This window comes from Peromyscus leucopus, chromosome 4 (assembly GCF_004664715.2).
Source record: "Peromyscus leucopus breed LL Stock chromosome 4, UCI_PerLeu_2.1, whole genome shotgun sequence".
NCBI classification, from domain to species: domain Eukaryota; kingdom Metazoa; phylum Chordata; class Mammalia; order Rodentia; family Cricetidae; genus Peromyscus; species Peromyscus leucopus.
The window spans coordinates 146,891,620-146,910,348 of NC_051066.1; the positions used below are offsets into that span (position 1 = coordinate 146,891,620).

The following is an 18,729-nucleotide window of genomic DNA, read 5'->3' on the forward strand; positions in this document are numbered from 1 at the left end:
TCTGGACATTTCCCATAGTCCTAAGACTCCTCTTATCCATAGACAGGGAAAGGAGAAGGTGACTTAAGGTCATTCCTTTGGATCTGACCTTCTCTTGGCCCATCAGAATTTCTTTCTAGTAAAGGTTTATTGTCCTTTATTGTACCAGAAAGGGGAACCTCGGACATTTGCTCCCAAATTACAGTTGCACAAAATAAGGATATGTAAGTAGTGAGGATAGTTAATGGGCCAGGCATGGAGCTAGGAAACCCCTTTTCAAGCTATTGCTGTCTGGAGACAACCTCGTCGTGAGCCCAAAAGCAGGAAACAGGTAGTTACTGAGTCAGGGTCCAAGGCAAGAATCATGTTATTCATGAAGACCTGAGGCCAGGAGGCTAGGGCACTTGGTCAAAATGGCTCAGCTGATGGCAAACTGACATTGGGCAGCCAGTCCAGATGTCAGCTGAGGACCACAGAGTTCTGGGATGCTAATCCTGAGGTCTGGGTCTGAATCCGGTTACAGCACCTACAGCCCTGACAGCCACTTCCCTGTCCTGCATGAGGGGATTTGCAAAACCACGACGACTTAAAGAGAAAATGATGTAGAACACTAGGCATGCGGCAGTGCATCCTCGGAAAGCAGCTGCTTCCCTCCTTCAGGTCTGTTTCTCCATCATCACACCGGGACACACAGCCGGGCCCGGCAGGTGGGGACAGACGCAAGGCAACGCGGCAACGCTCACTCATGCGCAATCCCGGGTGGGCGCCGCCTTCGCGCGCCCCGAACGTCACTTCCGGCGCGGGGGCCGGGCGGGCCGGCTGGGGAGTGCGGGTCTGTAGTGCGCGCACTGCCAGCCGAGGCTCCTGCCGCCGTGACCCGCGCTCCGCCTGCCGCCGGGCTGGTGAGTGCCCGCGAGCCCGTGCGTGCGCCCAGGGGCCAGGGATAGGGACCCAAGCGGGCGAGCCTGCCGGAAGTGAGCCAGAGGGGCGGGAGACCCCAGGAAATGGGGACACCTGGGGAGGGGGCGACGACCGGAAGTAGGGGCCTTGGAACGCTGTCCGCGGCTCAGAGGTCTCTGGGGCTCCGAGAGAGAGCGTTTCCGACCTCCGGCTGTTTTGGGAGAGAGGGAATGCTCCACGGGGAGATGGCTCCAGGTCGGGAGGATGCTAGGCTTTGTAGCCTGTCCCCAAGGCCACCCATCATGTCGTTCCCCAGACTTGACAGCCACTGCCGAGCCCTTGGGGATACAACAGGAAGCTGCAGGTGGAGGAGAGAGAAGATGAGGCCAGGGTGGGGCTCCACACTTCGCTCTGCCTCACCGGGCAGGGCTTGCCATACTTCCCCAAATGTTTACTGAGTGAATGCTGTCATGAGCCGGCACTGGGGGCCGTGGTGACCCTGGCAGGCAAGTTCCCGGCTTTGTTGGGATCCACACTGTAGGGGGTCAGTTTCTTCCTTGGTAAAGTGGAAACAGTGATGACAATGTGCTGGCTCAATACTGTGCAGATGAAATGTGGAGCTGACAGTGTAGTTCGGTGATGGAGTAATGCCTAGCATGCTCACGGCCCTGGGTTCTATCCCCAGCAACACACAAGAAGAAATTAGAAAACGGATGTACGGTGCAGAGCTTGACTCAAAGCAAAACCCTGAAGCATGTATGACCTCTTTCCATCAGGCTACTGTGATGTATGCTGCACAAGGCGAGGTTTTGTCGTTTCCTGGTGTGTCCCTAGCATCCTCCAGCACAATGCCTAACACAGGGGCAGTCAGTAATTCTTCGATAAAGGAATGGGTGGGAACTGACTCTGAAGGGTTTCGTGTAAACACCTGTGACACTGAACAAAAGTTTCTAAAGAGAAATAGGAACCCGGCGCTGTGGAAACCTGGAGGGACTCTTCCTGAGGAAATCAGGGAAGCTTTACAGAGCAGATGACATTGAGCTGGGCCTTGAAGATGATGAGTTGTGCGGTTGGTATCAGATGTGTAAGATATTCCAAGAATGGTGGGTCATTAGTTTGTCTTCCCTGGCAGGGGAGGGGTGGAGGAGGAAAGGGGAGAGCCTTTGAGGCTAGTTCTGTAGCCTGTGACACTACAGTCACTCTCAGGGAGGCAGTGGGTTGGGATTCCAGGCACCTACCTGTTGGTGACTGCCATGGAAACAGCCCAGGGTGGATCCCGTGAGACCAGGATTGTCCTTACCTGGCTTAGTACACCTCTATGAAGTATTAAAGTATTTATGGCATGGGGCCTATATGATGTCTTAATACAGGGTGTTGCACAGTGATTACCTGGATATCACACACTGGTTTCCTACACTCGTAACAAGAATTGGAGATGCACTAGTCCACAGAGCTCATGCCCAGGCAGCTCAGACAGCCTGGAGTGAGGGAAGACTGGCTTCTCCGTGTCACCGTCCCCATTTGTCTGGATTGTTGTTGAATCTTCTATATCATGACTTTATCACGGTCCACTCTTGAAAGTTACTTTTCTGTGATGGATGGATGCACATGGCATGGCACACACATGAGAGTCAGAGGATAGTCTTGAGTTGGTTTTCTCCTTCTACTTTTACATGGGTTTTGTAAATATGGTAAAGTTCAGTTCCAGGGATTGAACTCAGGTAGCCAGGCTGGAGCTGCAAGTGAGCCATCTCGCAGGCCCTAGTACATTCTTGAGACGATAGAGTGGTCTTTTAAAACAGAAATCGTGTCAAACCCTCTCTGGCCCTCTTCTGCACAAAAGTTTGAAGTTCTTACTGGCATGCAATGCCCCGGCCCATAGGCCCCGGGAAAGCCTCTGAATCCATCTGCTTTCCCCCATCTTGCTTCCTTAGCTCTAGCTCCACTGGGCACCTTGCTTATCAGAAAAGCCAGGCGTTTTTCAGAAACCCTCAACCGTATCATGCGTTTGGCTCTCCCTGTCATCTTTGTCAAATGTTACCCAGGCAAGCCTTCCCTGACTGCCCTGTTTAAAACTGCAGTCCTGATCCCAACTCCCTCATTCTCTTCTTCATAATAGTAGATTGTATCTTATGGTTAGAAATTGTCCCTCATCCCCACTGGGCTCATTGAGACAGGATTTTTTTTTTTTTTCTTTGCTCCTGCGTCCCCGGTACCTGGAAAAAAACAAACAAACAAACAAACAAACAAAAAAGGCGTATCATACATGTCTGATATTCATTGGATGCATGTGTGTCATCCAGTCAGGACTTTGGGTAAATCTGTGTGGGTTGGGAGGAGCTGGAGGAAGAACACACCTTTGAGAGGGACCAGAATATGCACAGAATGAGGACGTAGCTTCAGAAGCAAGTGAAAGAAGCCGGTGTGGCCAGAGGTTGGAATTCAAGAGATGGAGTGGGCGATCCTAAGGTTTGGATAGAGTAGCCTGCTTGGTCACTCACTAACAGCAGTAGACCAGGGGACGTTTAGCCAGGTGCAGCCAGGACATTAGAGGTGTGTGCCAGAACTATGAAATGGCTCCTGTTGAACATGGGGTGCAGATCAGTGTCCACTCATGGACAAAGGCTTAGGTTCTGCAGCCAGGGAGTCTTGCAGCCAGCTTATTCCCAGGACAGCTCAGGCAGCTGTCCTCTGATTTTCATCCAATAGTGTGTTAGTGCGGGTTTTCCAGAAGCTAGCCTTAGGATCAACAGATGGGCAGGCAGTATGTGGAGTTTGCTGGCGTGCCCACACAGATAAAGGAAAGGGAGATGACACAGAGCCCTGGGTCAGTGATGCAGGTCTGACCCCTGAGATTCTGTGAAGAATCTCAGAGTGCAGTGTGGGCCCAGGAAGAATCCAGCCAGATCAACAGCCCATGAACCACTGTTGCCTTTGGAGGCATCCATGTCTCTCTTGGTCAGTCACTGGCTGGGGACTCTGGGGGTGCCTATATAAAGTGTGGCCTTACTAGGATTTGCCTCTGAGGGCACTAGAGCTGGGGCCCTCCAGTTACATTTCCTTAACAGCAGTGTCACACATTTCCATGATCGCCATAAGAAGCTACATTGTAAAAATTCAGACAAGCTGGACATGGCGGCACATACCTGTAATCCCAGCACACTAGAGGCTGAGGAGGCTAGCAAGTTCCAGACCACCTTGAGCTGCATAGTGAGACTCTGTCTCTCAAAAAAAATAAAAGCCCAGTCCCCCATTTCCCACTCTTGGGGTCCCATGTAAGCAATGCTTGACCTTGAAAATTACATGCACGGGGGCTGGAGAGATGGATCAGTCGTTAAGAGCACTGGCTGCTCTCCCAGAGGACCTGGGTTCAATTCCCAGCACCCGTAGGGCAACTCACACCTGTCTGTAACTCCAGTTTCAGGGCTTCTGACACCCCTCACAGAGACATACATGCAGGCAAAACACCAATGAACATAAAGTAAAAATAAATTTAAAAAAAATTCTGACTCAAAAATAAAGGCAAATAAATAGAATATTAATAGTAAATATAATTTTTAAAAATTACATGCACACATGTGCAAGTTTGTGAGTGTGGGATCAATTGTCTCATCTTTTTTTTGTTTGGATGGTTTTGGTTTTTCGAGACAGAGTTTCTCTGGGTAGCTTTTGGAGTCTGCCCTGGAACTCACTCTGTAGCCCGAACTAACAGAGATCCTCCTGACTCTGCCTCCCCAGTGCTGGGATTAAAGGTGTGCGGCCCGCCACCCGGCGTCTCCTTTCATCTTTCTGTGGGTTCTCGGGATCAGACTCCAGTCATTAGGCTTGTGTGGCAAAAGTTACCTGTTGAGCGATCACAAGGCCCATAGTGTAAGGCAGGTGTAAGGCTGCACTCTCTGACCCTCACTTGTGGCCTTTGTGTCCGCAGGGACTCCGATAGCTCATGTCAGAAGAAAGTGACTCTCAGAGAACCAGCCCCTCTGTGGCCTCCCTCTCCGAAAATGAGCTGCCACTGCCTCCGCCCGAGCCTCCCGGCTACGTGTGCTCGCTGACCGAAGACTTGGTCACCAAAGCCAGGGAAGAGCTTCAGGAGAAGCCTGAATGGAGACTCCGGGATGTGCAGGCCCTCCGAGACATGGTGCGGAAGGAGTACCCATACCTGAGCACGTCACTGGATGATGCCTTCCTGTTGCGCTTCCTGCGGGCCCGAAAGTTTGATTATGACCGGGCCCTGCAGCTGCTGGTCAACTACCATGGCTGCAGGCGGAGCTGGCCAGAGGTCTTCAGCAACCTGAGGCCCTCCGCCCTGAAAGATGTTCTTGACTCCGGATTCCTCACAGTGCTACCCCACACGGACCCCAGGGGCTGCCATGTCCTCTGCATCCGACCAGGTATTGGGATGGGTCTGTCTTTTACCCTGCTTTCTCTCATAGGTCCCCCACTTTCTTGTTTTAGTGAAGGTTCTTTTTTGGTTTGGTTTTGGCTTTTTAAAACAGTCTAGGCTCACTATGCAGCCAAGGATGATCTTGAACTCCTGACCCTCTTGCCTCTACCTCCCAAGTGCTAAGATTTTAAGTGTGTACAGTTGGGAGTCCAGCTCCGACCTGTCGAAGGGTTCTTGTGGGGAGGAGGGAGGAATGAGGAAGTATTAGATAGAAATATAAGCCTAGGCAGAGAGAAAGACAGAGAGATACAGGATAGCTTCGGGAGGGCCCAGGGTCAATACCCAGCCACCTCAAAATTTAATCTAATGGGTTTTTTATACACTGCCAAGGGGAAAGACAAAAGACCTCCCCCTTTCAAAACCAAAACACAACACGCAACCAAGTATAGACCCTTCAAAACACCTGGTAACCATGCCCTTGGCTAACTCATCCCTTTATGCAGCCCTGCTGGGTAAAGCAAGCTCAGATTCTGTGACCTTGAGTAAGGTCTTACTAGGGAGCCTCTGTGGGCACCCACAGTGTACCACCATGCCTGGCCTCAAAGCTCTTTTGACTACAGATGACAAAACCATCCTCAGGGTAACTGAGGACCACAGGAAGATTTGACCTAATGAGGCAGAAACAGCTCCCAGATCCACCACACTGAAGTTGCTGCCACTCCTACCAGGTCCTAGACCCCACAGCACAGGCCCCAGGACTGTCTGCTGGTCACAGACAGCTTCTCCATACTTTCCTCCTAAAACACAGCAAAGCTAAATCGGCCGCTTTCAGCTCTCAGGCTCACCTGGCTACTCAGTGAATGTCTGTCTGTTAGTGCAAACTCAGATTTCCAAAAGCGAGAATGCAGTGGGCCGAGGAATCTGTTCTTGGTCACGGGGTGCAGGCATGATCGCCAAGCCCCTCCCAGCACCTCCTCTGAGTGGGCTGAGGACAGATAGAAGTGAGACAGTGTGGCTGTGCAGAAGCCTGGAAAGGGGCCCACTCTGTCTCCTGCCTCCTCCCTCCTCTGTTGGGTTAGACCCTGACCAGGTTCTGTTTGTTTATTTGTTTGTTTTTGTGGTGCTGGGAATGGAACCCTGGTGTGTACCTGTTGGGCAGGAGCTGTACTACTGAGCTATGATCAGAACACCTTGATTCATTTTCTGATACCAACACTTTATAGTAGTACACATTGTAGCTCACTTTAAAAAAAATGCGTCTTTTTTCTTTATATTTTATTTTATTTTGCTTTTTGAAATAAGGTCTCTATGTAGCCTTGGCTGTCCTGGAACTTTCTATTTAGAGCAGGCTGACCTCAAACCCACAGAGATCCACCTGCCTCTGCCTCCCGAGTGCTGGGACCAAAGGCGTGCGCCCAGCTTTTTAAAAAGCATCTTTTTAACATTACATAAAGAACTGTGATAGACTCAAAGGTAAATAAACATTGCATCCATTTATCCTGCTTTCTGATGGATTAACTTTGCTCTTCACAGTAGAGAGGAGGTGGCAACTTAGGTATCAGGAAAGATAATGAAAAGCTTGGTCCCAGTTTGCAAGGGAAGCTCCCCACAGAGAGATTTGAAATCAATCGTGGCCCTAGAAGAAGCTAAAGGGGGTGGGAATTAGAAATGTTAGCTAGTGTGTGGAGGGGGTGGGATCCCTAATTCAGTCCTTCTGGCACCAGGTGTAGTTGAGGAAAGGGCCTCCCCCCACTCACGGCCCCTGCAGTTCCTTCCCTGCAGAGCCCAGGGGAGAGTGAAAGGTTACAGCACTCCTAAGCAGGCCAGAAAGTGAGCACGCACTGACAGCCCTGTGCCTGCAGATTCACCCGACAGGGTGTCTGGCGGTACAGCCCTCTCCATCTGTTTTCCTCTGCCTGGATGCCTCACACCACGCTTCCTTCCAGCCGTTCACTAAGCTGTCTTTGCCTAGACCGTTCTCTTCACCCTGCGCACGTGTCAGGCAGATATCGCGGGAGCCGCCTTGCCTGCCGTGCTGGGCTCTTCCAAAGTTAGGTGTTTGTTTCAAATAAGCAGTGCAGACTGCTGAGCACCCAGACCTAGAAACCGGCCAGCAAGCTTTGTCGTGCTGCTGTGAGCTCAGCTCAGAAGTGTTATCAGATGTCACGTGGCCCTGCCTCCTCCTGGCACGTGGTTGTGCCTGTGAGATGACTTTCTCCTTGTGCGGGATGAGATCTGGCCCCCTCCCCACCGACCCAGCTCTTAGAAGGAGCGGACCTGCAAAGCTGTGTTCTGAACTGGGTTTTACTCTGCTTTCTTCCAAGCTCTTGTGAGATGTGTGTGACTGAAAAGATGAAATCCAGTTGTATAGAGGCAGGCTTAGTTCACAGGAACACTAATCGCCAAGTTTGGTAGAGGCCTGTTATGAGAACTGTGTAGAGGCCGTGAAAAGGCTCAGCAGGTGAAAGCGCTTGGCCTACAAGTGCAGTGTTCGGATCCCCGGAACCCAAGTAAAAGTGGAAAGTGACAACCTTGGATTGTCTTCTGACTGCCATACACGCTCTATGGCACACGTGTCCCCTCACACATAAAGGGGTACATACATGTATCATACACACATATTCAAAAATAATTTTGTGTATATTCCATATCCCATTTTTAGCAAAATGAAATTTTGTTTTTTAATGCATTCTTTCCTGACTTCATACATATATATATAATTACTTTGACCATAATCTTCCATTATCCTTTATCACCCTTCCCTCTGAGTCCCCAAACCCCTTCTTCTTCCCCAAGAAGTCCTCCAATGCTCGTGTCGTGTGTTGCCCCACCCACCCCTTGGAGGGCAGTGGGGTGGGGAGTGGCCCCCTGCATTTAATTAGGCTTGCTTGAACATGGGGTGGGGGTTATTTACCTGAGCAAGAGGATCTTTTCAGCGGTTGCATCACTGAGGACTGTGACTCGGCTTCCCCGGCATCTGGGGAGGGACTCTTGTTTTTGAGACAGGGTCTCATGTAGCCCAGGCTGGCCTTGGACCTTCTGTGTAGCTGGAGATGACCTTGGACTCCTGTTCTTACCACCCCTCCCTCCCAAGTGCTGAGATTAGGATGTGAGCAAGCCACAGCACCCGACTAGGCTCTGTCTTCCTGTCTTCGTCTCCCTGTCTTACGGGATATAAGGTCTTGGGAAAGACTTCCTCGAGAATGTAGTTTCCAACTGGGCATGGTGGCCTGTGCCTACTAGCTCAACACCCAAGAGGATCCTTGAAAGTTCAGGACCAGCCTTGGATACAGAGTGACTCTGTCTCAACCCCTTACCCCTGCCAAAAAGAAACAGTAAGAAGAGAAAAAGAATAGTGATTAATGCTCAAAAATACCATCGTGTTTTTCATTTGTACCCTCTTCCCAAAGAGAAGAATCATTAAATATGCAAATATTAATGAAGCATCCTTCCTGTAAGGAGGAATTTGAGCAAGGGCCTCGTGGAACATAGCTGTGCTCCATCCTGTAACACCCTGGAGTTGTATGTGAGTTAGGACGCTTCTTTACATGACAAACCAAAAGCCAGCTTCTATCAGTTGGAACAAGAACTCATTTGCTCAGGTGACATCTGGGTTCAGTTAGATTTGGGGACAACTAGAGAGGTGATTCCATCTCCGCCAGCCTTGGCATGGGCTTCATTCTCAGACCAACTCTGGTCTCATGAGCCCCTGAACCTCGGTCTCACAGCTTTACTGCTATGCGAGGGAGGAGTGATCTTCTCTTTCCCAAGAACCACACCCTAGATGGAGTCTGGTTCTGTGGGACCTGGTTTGGACCGCATGCTGTGGCTAGGATGTCTACCAGACTAGCCAGACAGTCCCCATCTTCACCCTCCCTGGAGTCATCCGTCAAGTCAGTCCTGTGCAACCTGTGTGGCCAGAGTGGAAAAGCAGGTGTGGTGTGATGCCACTTAGGGCAGGAAGCAGAGGTGGCCAAGAAGGTAGGTATTACCCTGTTTACTTAAGAGACAGGCTCAGCTGGAAAGTGCCAGTGCACGCCTTTTAATCCCAGCACTTGGGAGGCAGAGGCAGGCAGATCTTTGAGTTCAAAGCCAGCTTGGTTTACAGAGGGAGTTCCAGGACAGCCAAGGCTACACAGAGAAACCCTGTGGGGGCGGGGGTGGGGGGTGGGGGGTGGCGAGGGCCAGAGTACTAAAGCATCTTGCCCAAGGTCACACAGATCGTAAAAGTCAGAGCTGTCTTCCTGACTTCAGAGCTCATGCTTTTAACCTCAAGGCTCAATTGTGTTTTCATCTCCAGATGTTCTGCTGGGTTTGGGAGGTTAGGAAATGTCAACTGCTGGGCAGGATCTTGGTGACATGTCTTTCTCTTCCATTGCAAAGCTGAGGATTTAGAAGATGCATCTGAGCACTTGTTTGTATTTGTTCTATAATGCTGTCTATCTTTGTGACCTCAGACAGATGGATACCAAGCAACTATCCAATCACTGAGAACATCCGAGCCATATACTTGACATTAGAAAAACTCATTCAGTCTGAAGAGACCCAAGTGAACGGAATTGTAATTCTCGCAGACTACAAAGGCGTGAGCTTATCGAAAGCATCTCATTTTGGCCCTTTTATAGCCAAAAAGGTGATTGGCATTCTTCAGGTATGGCCTCTGTTCACCATGTACACGTTCTGTGGTTGCTTTGCTTGCCCTACAGCCCTGTCCACTTACTGCTGTTTTATGGAGATTATCCATCCCCACTTCCCACCCGCAGTGGGAATAATCTCCAATCTTCTTTGCCATGACTCCGAAGGTCCCTGCAGAAGGCACCTCTGAGCTGTGCTTAATGGTTCACAAAGCCCTGTCATTAACATTCAGTCTTTGAGGGGACACTCAGAGGCAGGCAAGAATTCGTTTTCCTTTGTGATAAATGGGGCAGCAGAGACCTAGAGGACATGTGGTCTGTTCCACGTGTCACAGCACGTGTCACAGCCACAAAAGGTTTCTGCCCCTTGGGTGCTGCCTCTCGAGGGCTGTGAGGTGCCGATGGTGCAACTGCCCATCACTGGGGTCCACAGAGGTCCAGGCCCTGGCTGCGAATCGACTTACTTAAACAGACCACTTCTGCATTGGCCATCATTTTATTTTGGTTTGTTTTTTGAGACAGAATCTCTTGTGCTCCAGGCAGCCCTCAGACTTGATTTGCAGCCAAAGATCCACCCAAGAGGGAATCCTCTTCCCTCTACCACCATGCACAGGTCCATCATTGTAAATGTGAAAGTCTGATTTTCCTTAGCTTCTACTGTTTCTATTTTGTGCCAGGATTAGAACTTGGGACCTCATGTAATGCTAGGTAAACACTCTACCACTGAGATCCATCCCTGACTTAATGTTTTGTTTTGAATTATTTTATGTGTATGGGTATTTTGCCTACATGTATATCTGTGCACATGTGTGCTTGGTGTCCAAGGAGGCCAGAAGTGTCAGATTCCCTAGGACTAGGGTTACAGACAGTTGTAAATTGATGTGTAGGTGCTGGGAATCGAACCCAGGTCCTCTGGAAGAACAGCAGTGCTCTCAGATGTTAAGCCATTTTTCCAACTCCTGGCTCTGTGTTTTGATGGCTCCTGCTGAAACACACACACACACACACACACACACACACACACACACACACACACACACACACACACACAAACTGGGTTTGGATCTGTATTCTTCTGCTAATGTAAGATCACCCAGAAGGGATCAGAATTCCAGAGTTAAGTAAGCTTGGGTACTGTGATGTAATGTGTCCCTTTGTTGTGAATTTCATTGTAAACAGTGTGTTAAAGCCTGTGAACAAAGCTGGGTGATGGTGGCGCACACCTTTAATCCCAGCACTCTGGGAGGCAGAGGCAGGTGGATCTCTGTGAGTTCAAGGCCAGCCTGGTCTAATAAAGAGAGTTCCAGAACAACTAGGGCTGTTACACAAAGAAACCCTGTCTTGAAAAGCAAAACAAAAAAGCCAGTGTACAGAAGTGCTCTTGAAGACTTCCCCCTTATCCCCTTATCTAAATGGATCTGGAGATTGAACCTAGAACCTTGAATGTTAGGCAAGGGTTGTACCATTGAGCCCATTTTAAAAAACAGTTCTTATAGCAGGGCAGTGGTGGCACATGCCTTTAATCCTAGCACTTGGGAGGCAGAGATAGATCTTTGAGTTCAAGGCCAGCCTGGCCTACAGAGTGAGTTCCAGGACAGCCAGAGCCACACAGAGAAACTCTGCCTTAAAAAAAACAAAAATAAAAAAACAAACAAACAAAAAAGCCACTTTATATTTTGAGACAGGGTTTCCCTAAGTGGCCCAGGCTGGCCTTGTACTCTGTATATTAGTTCTTTTCTGTTGTGTTCTTATCATGCTGTGACAAAACACCATGACCAAGGAAGGCAACTTACAGAAAAAGAAGTTTATATTGTGTATGGTTCCAGAGAGACAAGAGTCTATCATGGCAGGGGAGGTTGGCATCAGGAGTCAAGCATGGTGGAAGACAGGAAGCTGAAGGGTCACATCTTCCACAGCAAACACAAAGCAGAGAGCACTAAACAGTGTGGGCTGGATGCTCTTAAAGCCTGTCCCCAGTGACATACTTCCTGCAGGAGGCCACTCCTCCTCACCTCCCCAAACAGTGCCACCAAGTGTGACCAAGTGTTGAAATGCCCGAGCCTCTAGGGGACATCTCATTCAAACCTGTATCTCAGACAGGCCTGAACTCACAGTCCACCTACCTCAGCCTCCCAAATAGCTGATTACAGGCCAGAACCACCAAGCCAAACTAAGGAAACCTGTGTGACTGTGTAGGCCAGTGGATTCCTCTGGCTCACCAAGCAGGCCTGCTTCACATCCCATCTGGGAAGTGCACTTGGGGCAGCCCTGACCCGGAAGGTCTGCTCTTTTCCAGCTCTTTCGCTGTGGTCTTGACCATTGTTTGCTGCTCTAGGAGCCGCCCCACCTGTCACCTTTGCCTAGCTCTTCTGCCCCACACTTCCTCACTACTTGTCTTCCTGTTTGTTGACACCAGGGCTCTCTTTGAGGAGGCTGTGAGAGTCAGAGCAGACTGGTGCTGTGTTTCTTACGGGGAAGGCAGCTACAGAGGGGACGGAACGCAGATACTGCCTGTGTTCTAACATGGCGTTCTTCCACCCACAGGATGGCTTCCCCATTCGGATAAAAGCCGTCCACATAGTGAATGAACCTCGGATATTTAAAGGCATTTTTGCCATCATAAAACCATTTCTGAAGGAGAAAATAGCAAACAGGGTGAGTGATTTCCTTTGAACTTGATACATTTTAAATCTTCCTTGATTTTTTTTTTCTCGCTTGATTTATTGTGACACCTAGAACATCATTATTTTTGTCCAGAAACTAACTTGGAAGTAGAAGGTACCTATTCTCAGCATGACCCACCCTTTTTATGAGGGAGAGGGGACTAGTAAGAATACATTGTTTGCCAATAATGAGAACAGGACGAGGGTGTTGTGTTACTACAGGGCCCCAGGTAGCCCAGGCTGAATGGTGGGATTTTTATGATAAGCTGCCTCTCTGTTCTGTAATCTATTCAGATTTCCTGGCCTCCTGGCTTAGACATTGTGAACCAACATTGCATTTTATATGTAGGAGGATTTAGAAAAGGGAAGGAATGGATCACCAAGCAGATAGATTGATCATTGCTACCTCAGAGCTTCATCCATGCTAAGTGCTGTGCTGCTAGTTACACAGCCAACCCCAGAAGAGTCTTTTAAAAGGGTTCTCCTTTCTTTTTTTAAATTTATTTATTTATTATGTATGCAGTGTTCTGCCTGCATGTATGCCTGCAGGCCAGAAGAGGGCACCAGACCTCATTTCAGGTGGTTGTGAGCCACCATGTGGTTGTTGGGAATTGAACTCAGGACCTTTAGAAGAGCAGCCAGTGCTCCCAACCAGTGAGCCATCTTTCCAGCCCGAGGGTTCTCCTTTCTGACCCACAAAAGCTCTTCCTCTGTTCATCTTTCTCAGGACTGCTGATACAAATGTGGTAATGGCATTTTTCTCCTCCTTCCTTGCACCCAGAGACATTGAGGTCACTCCAAAGGCTGGGTTTATAGTTTCACACTTTTTCTTTTGTTTTAAAGATCTTTTAATTTTAAAGTGTGTGTGTGTGTGTGTGTGTGTGTGTGTGTGTGTGTGTGTGTAGAGTTTCTCTGTATCTCAGCAGCTACTCCCAAATACCCACTTGAAGATATATTATTAATTATAAATGCTCAATTGATAGCTCAGGTTTGTTACTAGCTAACTCTTACTTTTTAAATTCACCCATATTTCTTATCTACCCTCTGCCTGTGGCAGTACTTTCTTTCAACACTGCTCCTTCATCTTGCTTCCCTCTGCGTCTCCTCCTGGAGACTCCTTAGACTCCACCCTTTTTCTTCCCAGCATTCTCTCTGGCCTGAAATTCCTGCCTAGCTGTTAGCCAATCAGCTTTTTATTAACAATGAGAGCAACACATTTTCAGTGTATAGAAGGATTATTGCACAGCGTGTGTGGGCGTGTGCGTGGGCGTGTGCGTGTGCGTGTGCGCGTGTGTGTGTGTGTGTGTGTGTGTGTGTGTGTGTGTGTATGTGTGTGTGTATGAGTGTGTGTATGATTACTCATGCACACATATACCAGAGGAGGCCAGAAGAAAGCATTGGATCCCCCTGGAATTGGAGTTACCACATCAATCATCAATCAAGACATCTCCTGAAGGCCAATCTGATGGAGGCATTTTCTCAGTTGAGGTTCTTCCCTCTCAAATGATTCTAGCTTGTATCAAGTTGACAAAACACTACCCAGCACAGTTAGCATCTATTAATATAATAATCAGTTTCATTGTGGCATTTTCATTCCCGTTACCTTCTTGTCCCCTCCCACCCCCATTGTTCCTCTTCCTTTCAACTAGTCTCCCTTCTACTTTCTTGTCGTTTTTTGTCTGTTTTGGTGATCTGAGTTTATTTAGGTTCACTTACAAGGTCATGAATAAAGGGCCATTTACAGGACCGTGGACACTTACCAATGGCTGTAACACTGAAGAAAATGTCCGCTCACTCGCCCCCTATAGATCCTTAAAGAAGGAGTGGCTGGTCCTGCCCCAGACACCATGATGGAATGTTGAAGGACCCAATCTCGTGCCCGTGATCACAGTTGCTGAGTCTGTTTTTCATACTGTTCTGTTTTAGTTCTTTCTCCATGGGTCTGACCTGAACTCTCTCCACACAAACCTTCCAAGGAATATCCTCCCCAAGGAGTACGGGGGCACAGCTGGAGAGCTGGACACTGCCACCTGGAATGCAGTGCTATTGGCATCAGAGGATGATTTTGTAAAAGAATTCTGCCAGCCTCTACCTGCCTGCGACAGTCTCCTGGGCCAGCCACTGCTGTCTGAAGGACTGATCTCAGATGTGCAGTGTGATGATTCCATACGAGCCGTGAAGTCCCAGCTCTACTCCTGTTATTAGCACTCTCCTGGGAGAGTCACCATGTAGAATTCCTTACTCCTTAGAAATGTACAAGTTTTAAGATGCCAAGGCCTCAGTCTTGCTCCGTCATTATGCAGTGACAGAGCTGTCTATAGAGATTCAAGGGTGAGCCCATCACAGGCAGACCTTTGGCTACCTGGATTATTCCAGGGAAGACATGGAAATTGCCCTGGTGATTCCCAAATGTTTGCAACTGCTGGTCTGGATAAGCTGTCTGTATCTGTTTTTTATGCATCTTCGAAGCAACCAGGGTCAGAGTCACTCTGAAGTGACCAGGAGAAGACAACTGAATTGATAACGACTCTGAAGCCATTTGGTCACAACTCTGAAGCAATTTGCCAATCCTGAAAGGTGGCCACATGTGAAACTGTGTCTTTCCCAATAACCCTAGTGTTGACCTCTGTTGCTCATCAGCAAAGTTCAAGGTTCAGGCTCCAGCTGTCATCACTGGGCCTGGAAAGCCCTATAAACTGAGCAGTAGAAATACCAGGACTCAGGCAGTACTTAAAAGATCAAATTTGGAAGCCAGGTGCTTCAGAGCATCCCTGGGATTCCAGGGTTGAATCTTGCAATAGTAACTTTTCCCAAACCCATAAAGCCTTAGCTCTGGTTCTCCATGGATTCATACCAGTCAACATAAAATACTGGATTCTAGGACTATGTGGCTAAAGGTTTGGACTAGGAGTTGAGTGTGTGACTGCACAAGACATGGACCTCGGCTTTGTCGTCTCTAAAGTGAAGCTACATGGAATGGGGGTCTTGGGGGATGCTGAAATTCTGTTATGTTTCCTGCTTGGAAAGATGACCACCTAAAGCTAGGTCTTGGTTTTTTGTGGTATGTAACAAGCCGCATGGAAAGGAGTGTCATCTGGCCTTGCCTTTGGTGGTAACCAGCTAGCTGCCTTTGCAGAGTGATGAGCAAATCTAAAATAGACGGCTTTCGTGAGGCTGGCCAAATCCTGGACAAACTCCTTCCACCCTGGAGACACTAGTGGTGTATTAGAAACAGCCACAGTAATTGCCAGATTTGGGCTTCTTCTATTTTTGTCTCTGGAAACACACCAGAGCAGGTTATTGCTGGCTCACCTGGGGGCCCTGCCGGGCGTTCATCTAGTGTGGAAGGACCACCTGGCCAGAACGTTAGTTTTGCATTTAGGCACTTTAGACATCTGTAAAGATTTTAGCCTTAACCCAAGCATTGAGTGACGTGATTCAGCTCCTGGCTTTGGACCTGTGTCCTTTGGTATTCATCGTGTGTTGTGATGTTAAATAGCGTTGTGTACTTAGTAGACTAAGCAGGCATTCCATACAGCTTACAGATGTGGCTTTGAGACTCAAAGGTCAGTCTATTGTTACTAAATTTCCTAAAACATCTGCAGAAGTTCTTAATGGAAACTTACTACAATAATGCCAATTCTGGGGGACATTCTTTCTACCATAGATGCTAATCCTTGATCTTCTAGGACCTGGCTGAGCTTAAGTGCCAAAACACACCCCTCTTGACTGCCCATAGAGACCGTTTACTACTGAGCTTCTGCTATTTGGTTTAGTTCCTGGAAGGTTTTCTGCCTAAAGGGATGGCTACCCAAGACACCTGAAAAGACCCATGCTGGCTCTGAACCCAGCAACCTGGGTGAGAGAATCTGTTAGAAGCTTTCTTAGGTCCTAAGGAGGAAGAGAGCACAAGGGAAAAAATAGACAAAGGAAAAGATGAATTCCTCAGCCCCACCAGGTTCCCTGGTTTAAATCCTGTCATATGACTAGCTAGTTCTTTGTCTATTTGATTTAACAAAGGGACAGCCAGGCTCACGGGGAGAAATCTCATAGCAGGAAGCACCCCGTTTGCCAGGCCTTTCTGATTAGGCCTCTGAGAGCCTGGGTTTGCTGTCTCCTCAAGCTGTTCTGCAGCTTGCTGACTCTAGAAATCAGAGTCTTGGCTTGTCTGGTTTGAAGCAGGCTGTGAGACCAGGACCTCCTGCTGCAAAATAAAGCAATTCCTGGGCTGAGCAGCAGGGGTGCAGCAAAGCCTCAGTTGAGGGGAACACATTGGTAGAGGCAGCAAGTGAGCAAGAACTTGGGAGTATCTGACTTTAGGGTAAAGACATTTCACAGACAGCTGAACATGAACTTTTCCTGAAAGTCAAGGTTATGTGGTGTTGGGAGGAAAAAGCGACAGTGAAAGAGAGTTGGGTTCCGCCTTTCTCCTCCCACATGGCCTTGAATGTGCCACTCGACAGACGCCCTTGATCGCTGCCCAAAGAGGCTTGTATGCTGAACTCCGAATCCTGTTCCCACTTGGCTCTCTGGCTCTCCTTAGACACTATTCTGGGCTTTTAAAAAACAAGCTATTTAGGAATGTAGGTCAAGTGAATTGGTGCTGAAATATGCTAGTGTAGGAATATGGGAGTTTTCTTCTCTTGCCCAAGTCCGCTACAGACTTCCACTAAATTCAGTTTCTTAGAAACCTGTTGTTCCTTCATGGAGGAATACAGATAAAATCTACAGAAACAACCAGAAGCGCTGGCTTCCCACCTTGGCTTCCGCTGGGCAGGGTGGGTTTGGACCACTCACATTTCATCTTAGGTTTGCAAGCACCTCAGGTTACAAGGCAGTTTCTTCAGAAATTCAGGCCCTCCCTCTCAATACCTGAGACAGCCTTATTATCCAGCAGGCAGTCTGGGCAGATGTCATCTCCTGATCATTCACAGAGCTTGCTTTTTCATTTGGGCAGCAACAGCTGCATGCTGTTGTGGCATTCTTACAATACCTCATCTTGAAGTCATGCACTTGAGGTTCTTCTGTGGAACCAACCTCCTTTAGGAAGGAAAACGTTAACTCAGTTGACAAGTGTAGCTGTGCTATGGTCATGTCAGGCTGGAACACCGATGAGCTGCTCAGGACGGCCAGCTGTCTTGCTAAGGCTTCTCAGTATTGCCATCACTTTGCAAATCTAAAGTAGATTTCTTTCTGCTCTCTCAACTCAGAAATGCTCAGCTTCAAATGCAAGAAGCATCACCAAATATTTCTTCTCAGTGGGAGCTTGCTCCACAGGAAGGTCCAGTGTGACTTGTAGCTGCAGATGACCACACATTTACTGGTTTTCAGTTACCTGGGGTCCTGTGTGTGTTTTCCAATCTCACTGGAGGTTTTCCATCAGGCAGTTAAGTGCTTTGGATTCCCCTGGATGTGCCTCCTCTTCTTGGCATAGTACATAGGAACCCAACAGGTAAAATACTTGAAACTTCTCAGTGGCCAAGACCTCTGATCCCCTCTGACTGGTGGAAATGGGGCTGTTTTCCTGAGCAGTCTAGGCCACCGTTTTAGTCCCTGGTCATGTTCCTTACTTCAAACTGAAATTCAGTTTGGCTTTGAGTATTAGGCACATGTGGATTCATCTACTTCAGTGTTTGTTTTGACCAAAAGTTTATTTTTCTAGTGCATTTTTCTAAGTGGTGAAAATATGTAATTTTAGTATGCATGACTGGGTCTCCAACAATAAAAATCTCTGTAAGGCTGAGTGTGTGTGTTGTGGTTTTGTTCTTAAGACAAAACCTGGATATAGTCCTGGTGACCTGGATAGACACAGGTTTCCTAACCATGGGCCCAAGTACAGCCTCCTGCCCCAAGATGAGCTTGGAAGGGGCACTGTGGCAGGCACTGTGGGCACTGAAGATCATGGACACTTAGAACACACGAGTTGTGTATAAAGAAAAATAAACTGAGCTTCACACAGTGGTAGAGGCATACGTTTTTTAGTTCCCAAGAGTGGAGATGTTTCTCTGGACTGGCCCTGAAACCCTTCCAATAGCTAATGATTCCTAAAGAGCTCCTGTGGTATGGGCAGGTATGCCAACTACACAAGAGTACATGATCTCATTTGAATCCTTAGACACCATGAATGAAGTGTATTGCATGGAGTGTATTGCCCTTGTGAGGAAAACAG

The 18,729-nt window shown here is 48.3% G+C and overlaps 1 protein-coding gene across 1 annotated transcript; it reads left to right on the forward strand.

Annotated features, from left to right (window-relative positions):
- Window positions 1-785: 785 nt before the first annotated feature.
- Window positions 786-18,303, forward strand: Ttpal (alpha tocopherol transfer protein like). The gene is made up of 5 exons (XM_028868419.2): window positions 786-881; window positions 4,808-5,270; window positions 9,721-9,914; window positions 12,442-12,552; window positions 14,487-18,303. Exons 2-5 carry the CDS (start codon window positions 4,823-4,825, stop codon window positions 14,763-14,765), a joined length of 1,032 nt encoding a protein of 343 aa, XP_028724252.1. The 5' UTR covers window positions 786-881; window positions 4,808-4,822; the 3' UTR covers window positions 14,766-18,303.
- The last annotated feature ends 426 nt before the right edge of the window (window positions 18,304-18,729 follow it).